At 37.2% G+C, this 18,526-nt stretch overlaps 3 protein-coding genes across 4 annotated transcripts; all 3 read right to left on the reverse strand.

Annotated features, from left to right (window-relative positions):
* Positions 1 to 3,432: 3,432 nt before the first annotated feature.
* LOC122318650 lies at positions 3,433 to 3,921 on the reverse strand. The gene has a single exon (XM_043136208.1). The coding sequence runs from the start codon at positions 3,919 to 3,921 to the stop codon at positions 3,433 to 3,435; it is 489 nt and encodes a 162-aa protein (XP_042992142.1).
* Positions 3,922 to 11,262: 7,341 nt separating this feature from the next.
* On the reverse strand, positions 11,263 to 12,319 carry LOC122318230 (ethylene-responsive transcription factor ERF003-like). Of its 2 annotated transcripts, none has more exons than XM_043135432.1 (2): positions 12,101 to 12,319; positions 11,263 to 12,010 (listed from the first exon to the last, which is right to left on the reverse strand). In XM_043135432.1, exons 1-2 carry the CDS (start codon positions 12,181 to 12,183, stop codon positions 11,497 to 11,499), a joined length of 597 nt encoding a protein of 198 aa, XP_042991366.1. In that variant the 5' UTR covers positions 12,184 to 12,319; the 3' UTR covers positions 11,263 to 11,496. The 2 variants fall into 2 exon arrangements, with proteins under 2 accessions (XP_042991366.1, XP_042991367.1); XM_043135433.1 differs by having other exon boundaries at positions 11,263 to 11,995; positions 12,101 to 12,313.
* Positions 12,320 to 13,893: 1,574 nt separating this feature from the next.
* Positions 13,894 to 15,038, reverse strand: LOC122318148 (ethylene-responsive transcription factor ERF003-like). Its single transcript, XM_043135328.1, has 2 exons — positions 14,796 to 15,038; positions 13,894 to 14,694 (listed from the first exon to the last, which is right to left on the reverse strand). The coding sequence occupies exons 1-2, from the start codon at positions 14,876 to 14,878 to the stop codon at positions 14,199 to 14,201; spliced, it is 579 nt and encodes a 192-aa protein (XP_042991262.1). The 5' UTR covers positions 14,879 to 15,038; the 3' UTR covers positions 13,894 to 14,198.
* Positions 15,039 to 18,526: the final 3,488 nt, after the last annotated feature.

Genomic DNA, 18,526 nt, shown 5'->3' on the forward strand with positions numbered 1-18,526 from the left:
AACAAAATCTGTGGGCTTAGCCCCCCGCCTTCCGTGGTTACAAAGAGAGAAATGAGAAACCATGTCAAATTTCTCCAAATATTTTCGAAGAATAAAGAGAGTTAAGTAAAATGGTTGAAAGTCTTCAGAAAGGAAGTCTATCGGAGTCCCTCTCTCCATCATCAACGCCTTTTCCCGAGCACATATTTGAAGAATTTCCCCTTTATTTTTTTGAGAGACGCTAAACAGCCCATCTGTTTATCTCATAATACCAGCCCACCAATCAGATTGTGACACATCAGCATTTTGGGAATTAATACCATGGACTAAAATACAGGAGATTAAGATTGAAAACAAAGAGCTGAAAAATCAAATTTACTCATGCTGAAACTAATGTTCTGCTGAAACTAACGTAGACCCGAATAAACTCTTCTCAGCTGTTGAATGACCAACGGCCACTGAGATATCACCGTTGCCGCCACCAAACGGAGACCCCACTTCTATCTTACCGTCATCCACTACACTGGCCATCGCCCACTAGAGTTTCCCGTCTTGCACTCAAAACAGTGTGATCAATTCTTATTAACAAACGGATAAATGCGGCTAAGTTTCTCAGTACAGAAGATTAGGAAAAAGTGGACATGGGGAAAGGAGGAGAGAAAAAGAGAGAGAGAGAGAGAGAGAGAGAGAGAGAGAGATGAGATTATTTTCAGGGATTGCAAGCTACTGCCGTGGCCAAGGGTCCTTTGAGACCTTTTTACAAACAATTAGTATTCATGGAGTTAGATGAGTTATAATTCATATGTAAATATAATTTACATTGCCCAGGTTAGAATCAGATTGAAATGAGATTTAAATCCAATACAAAAAATCCAATATAAGTTCTGTTAAGCAATAAAAGTTCAAAGTATACACAAATTACTGGAAGGGATTGCAAGTTACTGCTGTCGGGATGAGTGGGGTGCCACTGAGCGCGAGCTACTTTGGGGAGGCAGTTTCCAGTTCTCTTCCGTCGAGTTTGGGTTGGGATAGATTTCAATTTTGGGTTGGGAAGGCCTTCCCGTCGTCAGGTGTGGATTGGGAATAAAGACTAATGCATCCGTCTGGTGTCTATTGGGATAGGAAGAAAGCGATTTAGGTAGATTTAGGAAGAAAGTGGGTTTATTCGGGTGTAGTAGGCTGTATGGTTGAGATTCAAATCAGATGATATGTCGCAATATGATTGGTGGGCTGATTTTTTGGGTTAACCAGATGGGCTGATTATAAGATTTTTCCTATTTTTTTCTTGATCGTAAATCGAAGAAATTTTCTAATTTCATTTCAGTTATCAACACAAAAGGACTACTACTTTTTCTTTTTCAAATATTTTTTAGTCATATATTCATAAGTTGATGTGTAGAATTGACACCATGTAGTTTGTAAAAGAGAAATGCTAAAGCGGGAGCTTTTTTTTTTTTTTTTTTTTTAAACTTAGTGGTTAAGAATATAAAAAATGAATTGAAAAAAAAGGTGCATTCGGTGAGAATTTGAGAGCTTTTTTCGGTACCTGTAATATCACTCTTTGTAAAATTTGAATTTATAATTTTTTTATATATTAAATATTGTCACATCAACAAACCTATAGATTTTTTTTTGTTTTTTTTTTTGGGTTGGTTTAGCTAAGTAATTAATTAATAAAATATTGTATGCATATGGACAGTTAATTGATAATGACACCTCCATTACATTACTCCATGCAAATTTAAACCAGCAGTTGGCAGCAAGTGTGGATGGCCTAACGGGCGGAACGAATCTAGGAAACTCTTCACTTTTTCCTCCTTCAACCTTACCGAGAATGGGTCCTCCCAATCTTTCTTTATAATTATTTTCAAGTAAAATATTGGGCTAAAATCCGGGCTTTTATCGTGCGTTTGATCCATCGGTTTCTAATACGTGTGGATAATTTTTCAAGGAGTTTCTATAAAAACCTAGCAGGTTCCTTTAATGTCAAGACAAAGAAATGCAAGTTGGTCCAAGTCATGATAGTCGGCTGTAGTACATTATCAACCACACAAAACCCTCTCCCTAGAAATATATATTCTTTTTAAAAAAAATAAATAAATATAAATTTTATATGAAAAAATTTAATTTTTCAATAATAAATTATAGTCTTTAAAAAGTATGTGACTAGAGCTTGCTTTTGTATATTTTTTTAATTATATTTTTTTAACAGTTTTAAATATTATTAAAAAATATTTACTTAATCATTAAATAAATAAATAATAATAAATCCTAACTGTAGGAGCGGAAGAGTAGCATTTTCCAGTTTTTCACAGGATGGGACTTTCAATATTCACTATTCACGTGAGTGACCGTTGTCCACAGACAAAGGGAAGCAGACGCCAGAGTACGAAAGCGGTGTCAGCGGTCAAACAATGAACGGCTGAAGCACTGAACATTCTGGGAGTTGCCCTTTCCTTTATCTCCGACGTCTAGACACCAATTTGGCTACATTACGTATCTCTTTTCGGGGTTTTGTTACACGTATTCTCAATATTCCAACACTCCATTTTTTTTTAATTTTTATTAATTTATTTTTTATTAAATATTTAATATATAAATAATAAATTAATTAATTTAAAAAAAATAAATTCAAAAAAAAATATTAAAAAATAAAAAAATAATAAAATATTGAGAGATTGTGTAGATTTTTTCCTCTTTTCGTTTTCCTACCAAACCGTTTTTGTATCTTCCAACAACGGTAATTGCCCTCAGTACTTACCGTCCAAAACAAGTTACTTTTATTGATCCAAAACATGCTTAACAAAAGTAGCGGTTGAGATGGGTTACAGTAGGTTCTGGGTCCTACATAATTATTGCACAAAACAATTTAGTAAGCCAAGATATCTCCTTGAAAAATGACCCACCTCACATGGGTTTGTCCTATGGTCGGAAGCTTTGAGGAATTCACGCCTACTGTTCTAAATCTAATCAAGGTCGAACAGCTCAGACCACACCCAGAACCAACAAAGATTCAAGAATAGGAGCAAAAGAGAGAAAAAGAAAGAAAGAGAATAGCTTTCTTCTTTTCTTTCTTTTTAGTCATTAAGGAAGCAGGAGGAAGCTTCAACTATATAGAGCCGAAAAAAGAAGTGACAAGTAATAATCACTTCTACCATGCTTCATCAATCTGTTTGACAGCTTTTAATTACACCAAAATTATAGCAAAAATGTACATTACAGTACGTTACTACATTGAATCTCATACGAGTAGAATTGAAAGAATCTATGTTCTGATTTTGTGAAAGAGAAGTTGGAAGTTGTTATATCTAGCTATGTATATATAAGCAAGTTTGAATCATCTTCAATTCTGTTCACGACTTTCTTCTTTTGCGTCATAATAAATGGGTTAACGAGAGCTAATGATCCATCAAGCATTGCCAGATTATTGTAATAGATACCTCTTCGCAATCTTCACCTCTTCCAAGCATAAACAACCAAAGAAAACCCAGATGGACCGCCTAACTCAGTCTCCTCCGCGTTAGCCCACTCCAGAACCGAACTTCCTCCCGATGATCCCGCCGATGAAGACATTGATGTCGACGATGACGACAAGCTCTTCCTCCACTCGACCCTACTCAACCCATAACCCCAGCTCTGTTGCTCCCACAAAGCCATCCCATTCTTCTCATTCAAAGAATTCACCTCCTTGTCTTTTTCTTCTTGTTCTTCTTCTTCTTCAAACCTGAACATGAAAACAGCACGCCCATCTTCGTTGTCTTTCTCGAACAACCAGTTGTGCACGTCCCACGAGATATGTACGGGCACTCCATCGACTTCAATTCTCTCATTTCCTCTGAATTTCCACTTTAGGCGCTTTATCTGCAAGACCTTTTTGTTATCCACGCTGAAACAGAGTCTGGTATCATCGTCGTAGCCGCAGTCTATTTTTATATCCCTCATTCTGCCTCCAAATCTTGCTCTCGTGGTGTATATTTTGTTGGCAACGACATGCTCTCTTTTCAAGACGAGAACTTGGGCACTGTTAGGCTTTCGGGCTTTGGTTTTGGCGTAGGCTTGTTTGGTGCAGTCGCCAACAAGGAGGGTCATTTCATTCTCAACAACTACGGCGATGTAAAATCCGGAATGGGGTTCGGGTCCGGACCCGAACTTGGATTTGGTCAGGTCCCAAAAGATTTGGGTGTTGGAGTTGAGCTTCTTGGTCCCATGCTTTTTCCAGAAGAAGAAAGGTTTGAGGTGGAGATGGAAAGAGAATTGGGAAGGAAGAGAAGGATCAGGAGAGTCAAAAGGGTGGTGATGGCGGTGGAGGAGATCGAGATGGAGAGAGTGGCCGAGGAGGGAGCGAGACCAAGTGAGGGAGAAGAGGCCGAGGGGAGTGTGGTAGAGGCTGCAGGTAGCGAGGTTAGGGTGTCCGGCGGGGATGGGCGGAGAGCGCTGATTGTCCTTATTAATGGTTGATGGGCGGAAGCAAGAGGGAAAGGAAGAGGAGGAGCTGTGAGACATTCTTATTCTGTTTTTTCAGGTTCTATGATCTGGGAAGTGAGTCACTTGCGTTTTGTTTTGTTTTGTGGGCTTTGGAACGTCAAGGATGGGTGTTCCTTCATAAATATGTGTATGGACAATATATATATGGAGATAGGAGAACTTTTTTCCCTGCTGTACGCCATTCCCATTGGAACTTTTACAACTAATTACAGATGTATATATCAAATATTTGAATATAATGAACTTAAAAGAAGAAAAGTCAAGGGAAAAAAAAAAAACCATTGAATATTGAAGTGTTTGAATAGTAAACTTGTTTTGTATCTGGCCGTTTGAAATTTGAACGAGCATATCAGGAAAAGCCAAAGTCCACTCAAAGCGCGTCAACGTCGATCAGGAAGTAGTCTTCTCTTATTTTGTATGTGTAAATTCCTATATATGTAGCATGTGCCCATCATCATCAGTCATGTACGTTCCCTTTATCATCGCTGCACTTACTCCGCAAGTTCTTGTTATATAATAATAATAATAATAATATGATCATGAGCTTTATATTTATTCCAGGTCATAAGTCACTAAGTCAGTCCTATATAATATCCTTGCTCTAACTTCACGAATAAATCAACGTTACTATATACTATTCCTCACTAGGAATCGATCATATATGTCACCCTGCAAGTTGCAAATTAAGCAAATTCCATGACTCTAGCTAGGTAGCTACACATTTATGACCAGCTGATCATATAATTTCTTTCTTTTTTTCGAACTAACTAATCCTAGTTTTGACCGCCCATTACCATTGGCTACGTGAAAATAACAGGAAACCGGCCGATTCATCACAACTTGCAGCATGTCCGGCCAAGACCTGGTGTACATCGTGCATATATATAGGAGTTTACTAATTTGCTATAAATTAATTTAAGGACTCAAATGAAAATAACATTGTCGATGAACTAACAGGCTTTCAGCCATAGTTAGACTATGCTAACCGTCACCAAGCGGTCTTTTCCTTATAAGAATTGGGTAGAAGTCATTTATTTGATTCTAATCATCCTTTTTATTTTTTATTTTTATATTATAATATGTGTAGGTTTTAGAAAGACTATAAGAAACTGCAATCTCATCAAAGTTATTTTATATCTAATAGTTGATCTATAAATGTCGTACTTTCAAAAAAAACAAAAAACAAAACATGCAGCCATGCCCTGGCTGGTCTTTAGTATGTCATCGCTGACCGTGTGTATTATTACTGGTCCGTATGCCGGCGACAAGCATAATTATTCCTAGCACTATCGATCATATATATGCTTTGTGAGGTGTCTCCTCTGGCTTTAATTCATCACATGCATGCATGAAAGATAGCGCTTGGCTTTGCATTTAATATCCCAGGTGGTGGGTTCGCGCATGCGTGACAGATTGGCTTCTTCGGTCGGCCAATCACTTGATTAATGCATGTATGTACGTATTTTTGTACCATATTGGACTTATGTTCATTCTCCGGTACTTCTCCTCGGCCTTAGAATAAAATCTCCTTGCATTGGTAAGTAATAAGTATCATGATGCTGCAGGAAGTTAAGGCAAAAACGTAATTTCCAGAAAATTGAATTAATTAAGGTTCTATGATCTATTTGGTCCGCTCGCAATGTTGGGTAATATCATTAGCAACAATAGGCAGCAATAACCGTTGTGAACCATTTTAATCATGATTTCGCAACAAGACAAAAAGGGTAACATAATCTATCCGCTCATGTGAACCATTTAATGATGTTTTTTCATAACTTTATGAAATGCATGATAACATGGCGAAGCAGAAAGGGAAAGAAATTATGACTGCAAATGATGACTCCATGTTTTGTCCTATATATCTATATATATATTTTTTTTCATTTTTTGTTTTGGGTTTGGAATCTGCTTTATGAAACAATACATATATACATCGAACTGATGCATGATAGCGCGGTTTTGGGATGTAGAGGAAGCGGAATGGAGACAGTTGTTTCATTTTTAGTTATATTTATTGTTTATTAGTGTTGTGGATATATACAGTTACAAGTAGGTACTCATAAATATAATTTTGTATGGTCAATCACACACGTGAATGCAATTATAAAAAAAGTGTTACATATACAAAATATATGAGCGAGGGAATTTTCTCCTCTAAAATCCGCCACCGCATTTCCTAGACGGCCCCCTGTCCAGTGTCCAGTGTCCACTGCCCATCAACGGTTTAGGCAACTTAAAAACACACCAAAAAAAAATCCCAAAAAAAGAAACCGAAAATCCACAAATTACACACGCCCTAAAATTTCGGTCTCTCTCTCTCTCTCGCTGTGAGGCTCGCGCGAGGGACGTAACATGGACTGGCCTGGTGGTGCATGAGAACCTCTTTGCTTTGGGCCAGTTAATTAAATAATATTAAAGTCAAATGGACTTAGCGATCAAAGGTCCTCAAATGTACGTGTGGCCTCCTGCAGATTGAGGCTGTTCAGTAGTCCAAGAAACTTGTCTCACAAACACAAATTGGGTACCTCGGTTAATTTGTGACCCAAAAATAAACACAAATGGGTGTCTTTGACAAGGGCCGGCATTCGATTAAACACCCAAAGATTATAAGATCCACAGCCCATGCACGTACGTACCAGTAAACCAGTGGCGAAACCGGACATTTTTTTTTTTTTTGTGCGGATCAATTTTTCTAACATGCAACATTTATGTAAAAAAAAAAAAAAATCTTAAGTTTCATTCCATAGTAAATTATAAGATCATAACTGTATATAAAAATTACATCTTGATAAAATTATTTAATTTAAAGAGAGCTTTTATTTGGAAAAAAAAAAAGATATATAATTTATCATATACATGTAAAAATAAAATTCTAAAACACACGAATTAGCATCAATCCCTTTAAATTTCTTATGACCAAGAATATTCGACGAGTATCATTAGAGATCTTGTTCTAAAAAAAAATGATTTTAGATGCGCGCCTTGGCGATCAAGGATGATGTTTTTAGAGATTCTGTTCTCAAATTAAGACAATTTCAAATCAAAATAGATACAAAGATATAATTGTTGGGATTTGACCTCCATCAGAGATCAATATTCCTAATTAAACTTGATGGAGCTTTTCTTTTGCAGAGATCGATATTTCTCACGATGATCACGTTTGGATCGACCAGTTATATTTACTTCAACAACAGAGATATTGTTATATAAGAGATTAATCAGCCTAAAGGAATGGTGGAAAAACTGTCTACGTACACACTGTTTTGATGCAGAAGATAAGATCAGTACCACACCTAAAAAGAAATTAAAAAAGAAAATCAGGACCACATGAATGTCCCCACAATTTTTAACCGTTTTGTTATCTGGTTCTTGCACCTGATTATATGTTGCGACGCCGCCCATGATGTTCATGAATACTATGCATGATTAAAGTCACCACAGTCTCGCACTAAGCTTGTGGCCTAATTCTGTACCTACTTTTGTGCTGTGTCAATGCTTTTAATTTTGGTGCATGCATGTATTATATTAGACACGGCCTGAGGCTGAAGACCAGGTCATGCACACAGTCCCCATGCACATGCAATTACCATCTTATTTCGTGATGTTTACGATCTCTCATATATCTTGAACAGTGTATGCATGTGATATAACAGTACTACTGCCGTGGCTAGTAAATGCTAAGAGAAATGATTTTTGCAAGTTTTAAATAGATAAATTCTTTATAAGTCTTTGTAAAAAGAATATATCCTCCTTTAAAAAGTGTAAAAATAATTATTTTTTATTATTGAGATCCACTTTTTTACAAAAGGTTTGTATGATATTTGTCTATTTACTCGCATAAAACTGCATGCTCAGCAAATAACATCGAAGAAAAAGGTTACATAGTCCATATTGTCATGATATTTGGGTATGCTGATCATATTTTGGCGGTCTGTGTAATTCTTTTTCCTTGTCCAGCTCTAGAAAATTAGAAACAATCCTTGATCGATGTCATAAATCTCGCATCTATAAATAGTACTAAAACCTTAATCTCAAATGATAAATTTGCTTATAGAGTACTTAATAATTATTTATTGGCTGGGGATGTGCACGCATGGCCATTATGGGGTCGACCCATCTCTGCTTTGTCTCTTTGGCATTGATAAGATGAAGGGGGTGGTTAGGGTCATGTGGATGCTAACAAGAGCATGTTCATCCATGTGAAGGGATGGCAAATGAGGATAAAGAGATAGCAATATGTATGTAGCCTAACCCTAATTAATCAGATAGAAATAATCTGGTTGAGGTCTGGTCTATGTTTTCCAATGCGAAATATGTCATTTCCACTGAAAAACAGTAAGAAATATATCTATATATATTCTGTGCTTCAAATCAGGTTGAAAGTATTTTGGCTTTTCAGAGATAGATTAGTAGGCCACCAACAGTATCTTTCACTCCCAAACAAACCTCTTTGCCTTTTGGATTTTTGCATGACTCAACAAATAAAAGAAAATCTAAGCCCCACTAAGAAGAATAATATGCACAACATTTATGATTAATAGTTCATGAAAAGCTAGAGACCATATGATTCTTTATTTCACGGCATTTTCTCGTGAGATTCCATACAACCACGATAGGATACACAATGATTGGTTTTGACTGCTTTTTGCCCTTGGAAGATCTACCCTTTGACTCTCCATAAATGTTCTTTCATTGTAATTCTGTAACAATTTCGTTGAAAAGTTTTCATCGTAGTTTGATTATCACTATTGCTTTATCACCTACAATTTACAAATGATCAGATCAACAACATCGTACGTACAACTTCACATTTAATTAACAGGAAACTCAAATCTTTCTTTTTTCTCTATTTTTTTTTTTTAAAGAGTTCTGCAGGGTATCGCTAGCACAAAATATTTGTATCTTTGAATAGAGTTGTTGGTCTTGAACTAGGTATTTGCCCAGTACTGATATGAGAAAAAGAGGTCGATCAGGTGAAATTTCGTGTGTCCCCAAAGTTACATGGTTCAAACTATTAATGATGGTGAACTCAATAACATGCCATGATTGAAACACCTTTGCTTGCTGAATCAAAAGTAGCACAGCATAATGAGAATAAACAACTTTAGTTTTTGATGGTTGTGGGGAACAAAATCAATTCCCAAACAGGCAAACAATCATGAAGTTTCATTGGCAAAGATGGGACACACCCAAAATACCAAAAGTAAACATATATTTTTGAAATAGGAAAGAAGATTGCAAAGATTAAAGACTGAAACAAAATATTTTGGTAGGTTCGAGATGAGATGGCATGCAATAACTAAAGCAAAGCTCTTGAACTAGTTTGCAGGGAAAGAAATTATACTTGATCGCAATTTTCATACGTACTATCTTAATCTTTTCCGGCCATTGCTCATGCCTAAAAGCTGCTGCTGCTCGCGCATCAGAATTGCGGGGGTGCATCAGAATTGTGGGGGTCCAAGCTGCACCTCATGACTAGTTTGCAATCAGGGAATAGTAGGTGCAAACTGCCAAATTGTCTTTAACTCGATTAGATACAGACGTGGAGATGAGAATGACAGAAAAATGATTAGAAAATGAATTCTATGTTAAAAATCACAATCAAATAAAAGCATTCCCTAAAAAGAGAATCGAAACCAAAAAAATAACACAAACAACAAATAAAAAGATATAGTAAAGACAGGAAAAAGTAATTGCATATCATCTAGATAGTACGTACATCTATAACGCAATATCATCATGTGAAAACGAGCAATTTGCTTTTGTTAAGCACATGAAATTCAATATTATTCATGAAGTAATTACATAGCCAAAGCAAGTATTAGCAACATATCTCGGTCATGATCGGCTACTTGTAAATTGTCAAAGAAAGTGATCTTCACAGAGAGAGAGAGAGAGAGAGAGATAAAATCAGTAGAAAACTACTCAAAACAAATTTCACTGTCCCTAGATTGTCTCTATAGCGGCAATCCCAACCAGAAAACCCTTTTTTGAGTTTTAACCCAACAATTCATAAAGGTGATCCTCTATTGCCAAGAAAAAACCAGAAAATGTCCTCTATTTTCTAAACACAACACCAGCCAGCAGTAAGTGGAAACATATCTTTCCTGGCAGACAAAGCATTATATTAATGGTTGCACAGATGGATGGAAATGAAAATGTAATTTCCTTTTCCATTATCCTCTTTTTCATATATGATGAGTTCATTCACTTTTAAACCCGTTTGTTATGTGTCTATTTAATGCAGCAGATATTCTTATATTATATATAATCCTGGATATCCAGTTTAATAGCCGGAATTTTACCAACTACTATACCATTTCGATTTTATTACCCTGTTTCGTGGACGCTTCAAAGCTACACCAATCCCCTGCTCAACAAAAAATGCCTCAGTCCTTGTTTTTTCCTGCAAACCTTTTCCAGTGCAAGCTTCCACTGTTCTTGATCATAAATCTGACAGTGGAATTCTAGGCTTATGCGCTCCACAGTATTTAACTCATATCCCAGTAGGGAAAAGAAAAAGAAATAGTGCATGCCCTATTGTCAGTTCATTCGACAGTACGAGTGATGATTCTTCTTGACCGCATTCATTCACCAAAGAGAATTGAAACTGTTGCATTTCCGAGAAAAGTGCTACCATTCCTCTCATCAATCCTGACTAGCTAATGAGAACACTTGAGTGACAAACTACTTCGGTAGTGGCCCATTTCTTTGGTTCGAATCAGAGATGGTTTGGCCTGAAGGAAATACCAGAATTACCTACCATTTCATTCCTTTCACATGAAATTTGGGAAAACGTTAAAAGAAAGACATCAATACATTATAACACTATTGACTGTACAAATAGCAATGACATATTCGATTGAGTCACTTCGAAGCTAGTTCTAGGACCTAGCGATCAAGGATCTAAAACATGGGAAGAGGGTCTCAAAAGGGCTAAGAAAATGCACTAAATTAGCAAAATGAATGGCATTCGCAGAGAAGAAATACAGGATGAATTGGAGGAGGTTTGAGATCAGGTCCTGGCCTAAGTTACAGAGCCTGAGGGTGTACAACAGAGCAAAGCTCGATAGACCCGTAATGAACCAACTCTTGAATCATCTGTTCGATGTGATCATCTTCGAGAGGCTTAAACTGCAGCTGTGTGCTTTCCACTTGAAATTTCTTGACAACCCAATTGGCTTCCGTTTCTTGCTGAGCAGCAGCCAGGGTCTTATCCGGCAGTCGAGTACCCATTTCAATGGGGCTTCTAACAGTGCAGCTGGTTGTGTTAGCAAGCGGCAATACTGCCTTTTGTGGCTCCTGTTGTCTTGATGATTTTGTCATTTGGATTGAAGTCATGTAGCACCTATGCAGTTTAGCTGTCAAAGTGGCTGAGAGAAGCTTTGAAGACGATGAGTGAGCCACTGCATTTGGGTTGTAGGGGAAGTTAGTCCTAGCTCTTGGACCGCACATTAGCCTTGCGGCTTCGTCATAAGCCCGGGCTGCGTCTTCCGCGGTTTCAAATGTTCCTAGCCAAATTCTAGTCTTCCTGCACAAACGAAAACTTTCAGCATGCACCCACCAGTAAGTTGTAACGTGTCGGAATTACCATGCGTAGGTTATAATAGTTGATACAATTGTGAGATTAACTTACAGTAGAGGGTGGCGAATCTCTGAGACCCAAGAGCCCCAATGCCTTTGGCGAACTCCTCGATATCGCTGTTGTGGCCTGGCCATTATTCTTTAAAAGGTGAAACGTTTTGATAGAAATGTGTTTGTGAGTGTCGTGCGACCTGAAGGAGAAAAATGGAGGCAGAGAGTGGTCCTAATAATTAAAATGAGGAGACGAGGCGAAGAGAGGCCTTTATGTAGGTAGAATTGTTTGAACGACCTTAAATGGACAAAATTTTTTTGAGATGATGATCAAATCAGGCCATTAATTAGACTTTTTTTTTTTTTTAAACATTCTAGCAACCAATTAGTAATTAAATAGTTTACTGTTTTAATTAATGTTTTAATTACTCTTAGGTGGTTTTTTTTCTGGATTTTTATTACTATTTATTTTCAGAAAAAAATATATATTCTTATAATTTGTTTGCAGAGATCAGAACAAAAGGCCTAGTTAGCTCCCTCGTTTTTGTCCGTGTCTCTGTATCCGACGTCTTCTTGTCTGTATTATATTGAAGTAACTCATGCAGGCTTTGATCTTCAAAACTTCGATTGCACGTAATAGATATTCTTGGTAAGATCATAGAGGTCGATCGAGAATGAGACAGATACTGTTTGTCCAGTTAATTTATTAGTATATAAACGTCTTGCATTAATTATTTTTAAAAAAATGAATAAATGCGAGATCTACATAAAAAAAAATTAATTAATTAATTTTTTAATAGTGAACCTCACTCTTTTTCAAAATGATTACACGATACTTACGCACTTCACAATTGTATGTTACATTAGTCAGAGATCAATAATTGACAAGTTTTGTACCCACTAGCTCGAACTATTCATCATCATATCACGTACCAAGTAATTCAAAAAAAATCCTCGTACTGTGGAATTAAATTTAGGATGTCCGAGTTAACTATAAAATAAGTGATGGTTTGGATGGGTGAACTCTAATTTTCCCTAAAACCAATTATATATTCAAGACGACTCTAATTAAATAGATCGATGCATCGAATCTTCCCTTGCCCCAACTTTACGTTAATTTTAATTATTTCTTTGGTCTGAGATCGCGGGATATTAATTAAGCTATAGAAAATCGCGAGCTGTTAGTTTGATTAGGCTAGCTGATATGCATTTAATTTTCATCCATGCATGATGTGGCGAGATATGATTGAATGGAAGTCTGTATCAAGCATGTATATATAGACAGACAAGAGATGTGACCTACTGATGAGGCTAAATATCTGTATCTTTTCATTTGTAAATGATCACAGTTTCCCCGTGATTAACGCTCAATGTGGGGGGAAAACCCCTCCCTTTTTGAGCGAAACTGGTCTGGGTCTCATCATGTCAATGTCACAATATTGTCATGACGTGGGTTCCTACAGCAGCATAACATGGATACCACGAAAAGTTGAAATCAAGAAGGCCACCAGCATGGGAGAAGAGATCATTCCCACCTTCGTAAAACTTCAGGACATTTTCAAATGCATAAAGGCCATATATATATATAAGAGAAAGGGATCGAGATAATTAATAGATAAGGTCATCAATATATACACATATATATATATATATCTAATCATGTAAACAGCTAGATATCAATATATGGGAGGCAGCTTAATATATATTGAATGGGAGTCGAGCCACTTCCTATGAAGTGGCATGCATGGGGTCCGAGCACTTTTTTGCCATTAACAAAATTTCAGATAACATGAGTACTATTAAAGAAAAATGAATTAAAAAAATATATATATGTAAATCTTGCATGCACTTGGGTTTAGATCGAGTACTATAATATTACTGATCAAATCATCAAAACTAAAGCGGAAGCTTATATCATATCTTAATCATTACATATTTGATGCTGCATATATGGCATCATTCAAATGGGGGTGCCTGAAGAAAACTATGAATAGGATCATAGAACTATTCATGGGTCCAAGAGAGATCAGGTTGATCATAAAACTAGGTTAAATTAGCTCAATGAATCACATTAGCAGTGAAGATACATGTACGTATACCAGAGACTTGAAGGAAGAAGGATGTTTGAGATCGATGTTTGTGGATATGGCTAACATGCATTAAAGATCCTGTGGTGGTACTACAGAGCAAAGCTCAATGGAGCCATAGTGAAGAAGTTCTTCGATCATTTGCTCTATATGAGCGTCTTCAAGAGGCTTGAACTGCGCCAGTTGGCTACTTTCCACTTTGACTTTCTTCATGACCCAACTTGGCTCTAGTTCTAGTACTTCGGCCGCAGGTCTCTTTTCCTGTAACCGCATACCCATTTCGATGGTTTTTCCTGCAATGCCGTTGGTGGCAAAGACATGTGGTGATGATGATTTTAGAGGCTGTTGTGCTATTGGTTTTGTCATTTGGAGCGATGCCATGTAGCACTTATGTAGTTTTGCTGTCAAAGTTGCCGAGAGAAGCTTCGATGTAGATGACTGAGGTGCATTTGGGTTGTAAGGGAAGTTCGTTCTAGCCCTTGGGCCGCACATAAGCCTTGCCGCTTCGTCGTATGCTCGAGCCGCGTCTTCGGCCGTTTCGAATGTTCCCAGCCAAATTCTAGTCTTCCTGCACAAACGAAACGTTTCGTTTAGTACTCAGGGCAAGGAACACATAAACGCGCATGAGAACGTTATACATAGGTTTCGCATGCACTGTGGTAAACGTACAATATAGGGTGGCGAATTTCGGAGACCCAAGAGCCCCAGTGCCTCTGCCGAACGCCCCGGAATCGCTGCTGCGGTCTGGCCATGTGGAAGAAGAAAGAGACTTTTCTTTCAGAAGATGTTTGTGGAAATGCCTGAACGAGGCAGGAGAGTGGTGCCAGCGAGGGAGGGGGAGAAAGAGGGTTTTTGTAGCTGCATTTGTTGACAACATATAGGCAACTGTGGAGCTCCTTTTCTATGACTTCACTGGCAACCAATTTATGGAATTGGGTCCCACTGGAGCTTTTCAGGATGGTGCAACTTCTTTTCTTTGTATTTATTTGTTACCAGTAAGTAGGCTTATGTTGCAAGTGATGATTATATAATAAATAAGTGAAGCAAAATTTCAAACTGTCCAAATTCAATTCACAAGAATAATAAGAAAGTAGCTATATATTACATCCAAAAGCATCAGAATACTGTTCTCTTGCCTTTTGTCCATTCTTTCTTCAAGAAAATCTAAGGTCATAGTCTCATAGATTCTTCTCATCATGTGATTTTGTTCTTGAGTTTAGAATATGACTCAATCAACTATCAACTACATGTTTTGTATACTTAAAAATTCAAAATAAATAAGTCCAGTGGTTCTGATCAATGAAATATCATTGAGCGTATCATCTTCTTCTCACAATATTCATAATGAATTTCTAAGCATCAAAATTAGTATTAATATATATATATATATATGTTGCATTAATTCTAAAAGGATGGTCAATATATATGGAGATCGAGGTCTATGCAATTAATACAATTGGGCTCAAATATTAATGTGGGGCACATAGATTAAAAAATTCTTGGACCATAATAATTACCATAATCATCCAAATCATTTGCTCAAATCCTGTTCTCTATTATCTGATCAATTTGCAATCAAAGCAACAACAATTTGATGTACGTCTTGATTCATTTTGATAGTTTTTAATTAGTTGATGAGCACAGATTTAACAAAGTTTAAAAGTATAGGAATGATGCAACGGAGTACAATGGATCGATCTCTCATGTGCACGAAAAGGTGGGCTGCTCAGGCGGTATTGGTTTCGCAGCTTTCAATTTCATGCAACGGATAAAAAATATATATCAAGCACCAAGGGAGTTCTCGTCTGCATTGTAGATTTTGTTGGTATTAGGTCAATCATCTCCCATGGCATCTGCATGCAGGGTTCTGCAAATTGGAAACTTGAGCATAGCATATGCTTCATAACAGAACAGGACAAAAGCATGCAGTCCGAGTTTTTAGATTGCCCTTCATTTCTGTTCACCCACATGCCAAGAATGATCCCCCAGAGAGAGAGAGAGAGAGGGAGAGAGTCAAATTTCTATAAAATTAATTGGGTTTTTTTTTTTTTTTTTTTTTTGCACGCAATTATATGGTGTGTAGGAGAGAAATTAACATGCCACGATCACCTTTCAAGCAGCTATTTCTGACTGTGCCTGTTCCTGATCGTGACCATATATGATCCCCATCGCAAATACTTGCATCCTCGACCTTTCTCCTTTTCTTCCGTAAACAGAGAAGGAAAAGGATATTCTTAGTTCGTTCCTTATATTAACATTAATATAATCTTAAACAGGGTTCCAGGTAATTCCCATAACAGAATATATGTAAAGAACCGGTAATGGGAAGTACTTTTGCTACAGGTAATTACCTGGTAAAACATGAAAATTATTGAAACATGATCAACAGAGACAAATTACACCGTCTCATTTTTGGATTACAGCTAACCAGGTAGCCAGCCTGAATCAACAGAAAGGTCAAAAGGATATAGTCTAATGTCTAGGACCCACAAAACACAAACGCGTGATGTGGGGCCCAAAATCTAACATGGGTGATGATAGCAAGTTGTCCCTTATGTGGTGCAAAGGTTCGAAACCTCCCCACGGTTTCAACCCCACGGCACTGTCCAGTCCATGTCAAGTCTCTCTCTCTCTCTCTCTCTCTGTGACGATCACATGCAAACACGATCCATTGACCTGAAAGAATACTGAACAGGTTTGAAATTGTGTTTGGGATACGAGCATGGGATATCTTAGTATAATGCTACCAAGACGTTTAGCAACTCTTTTTAAGTTTTTAGTATATTGCTACTCAGCTTGCACACATCCATGTAGACACCTTTGCGCTTATTTTTACACTACTGCGGGAATCCCTTTTTTCAGGAGATCATGCAAGTAGACACGAAAATTTTCCAGAATTTGGACATGTTAAGCGTCACTATATCTTCTCGTCTGCAATAAATATATATAATATGCTTGTATAGCCAGGAATTCCGGGCAAAGATAGAATAAAGTTTACTCCTCTCTCTCTCTCTCTCTCTCTCTCTCTCTCTCTCTCTCTCTCTCTCTCTCTCTCCCCTTTTATTTATTTCTGTTTAATTGCGCGCTTATGATAAGGACTAGTCAATGAGAGTAGATAGCAATTCGAAGACGTTGATCTATTGCTCTAAAACGCGGTTTGGTTGCTAAACAAGGGAGGTGAACCTGCTGGCCGGTGAAGTACACTGATAGAAATGTCCGTGTCTTCCAAGTCCAAGCCCGCAGTACATGGGATATTGCCCAGGCTAGCTGTTCCTTTGAATTCTGAACAACATCACACGAGCTACCTCATTAGCTTGGCATGAAAAGGAACATACTCATGTCTCCAAATTACTCCATGTGCATGCATGTTCCTCTTTTCTCTCCAAGTAAAACGTAAAACTAGATCAGGACAGCACTTCTAACAAAGAAAACTTAAATTTCCGGAGAGAAATTAGGAAAAGAGAAAAATGCATGAAACGCAGATTACGGGATTACATTTTTTTAGGGAAAATCGAACTTTTACCCACAAGACCACAAACGTACTTGCGGATATAATATGGATATCCTTAATTGGCCCCCACAAAAGTTGGTCGAAGTTCAACAACATGTTTATTATAGTAGTGGCGGGTGAGAATTGCTGGGGAAGAATTAAGGGAACCATGCATGCATGTGGTTCAATTGCTCAGACATTAATGAGCAATGGAAGATTTTGCAGTGACTTTGACATCTCGATTATAATTATATGTAACTACTATTACTGCCATAGAACTGACTGAAAATAGCATTAATATTTCGGTGACATGTTGATATATAGAATAATTATCCTCAATCTGATACAGATGATCTTTTTTCAGCACTGAAAAAAAATATATATGAAGGTAGGCTCGTGTTTATACAGGAATCAAGAAGCACTTGATCTGATACAGATGTTTTTTTTTTGGGTCAAACATATTGAAGAACACGGGGTATGGGCTAGGCCCAGATTTGAATCAAATATATCCATTGTCTAAGCCCAATAACTCACTAAAACAAAGAAAAGAAAAAAGTAATTAAAAAGAAGGAACATTAAGCCGACCAAAAGGCTTGTATCACAAATGAAATGAACCAATAAAGGGTAAAGTTTTAGATTGGGCCCGCTAGAAATTTTGCCCAAACCCAACCTATCTATCAGATTGTCCCAACGCTGTTTTCGCCTACATGTAAAAATAAATAAATAAAAAACTCCTCCAACCCCTGGGCCGTAGGCCCCTAGGGAATCTCTCACATTCAGTTGTACGGACGTTGGTACTGCAATGTTGATCATCCGTTACCAACTTACAACGTTGTTACTGGTTAAATTCTTTTTTGAAAAAAAGTACAACGTCGTACGATTCATATATATATATATATGAAAATGACAC

Source organism: Carya illinoinensis, chromosome 8 (assembly GCF_018687715.1).
Source record: "Carya illinoinensis cultivar Pawnee chromosome 8, C.illinoinensisPawnee_v1, whole genome shotgun sequence".
Classification (NCBI taxonomy): Eukaryota; Viridiplantae; Streptophyta; class Magnoliopsida; order Fagales; family Juglandaceae; genus Carya; species Carya illinoinensis.

Excerpts from the sequence above, each read along its gene's own strand:
- LOC122318650 (XM_043136208.1), bottom strand. The coding sequence starts at position 3,921 with ATGAGGGATATAAAAATAGACTGCGGCTACGACGATGATACCAGACTC.
- LOC122318230 (XM_043135432.1), bottom strand. The coding sequence starts at position 12,183 with ATGGCCAGGCCACAACAGCGATATCGAGGAGTTCGCCAAAGGCATTGG. Across the intron at positions 12,011-12,100 it reads GAGATTCGCCACCCTCTACT|TTTTCGTTTGTGCAGGAAGA; the intron begins GTAAGTTAATCT and ends GCATGCTGAAAG.
- LOC122318148 (XM_043135328.1), bottom strand. The coding sequence starts at position 14,878 with ATGGCCAGACCGCAGCAGCGATTCCGGGGCGTTCGGCAGAGGCACTGG. Across the intron at positions 14,695-14,795 it reads GAAATTCGCCACCCTATATT|GAAGACTAGAATTTGGCTGG; the intron begins GTACGTTTACCA and ends TCGTTTGTGCAG.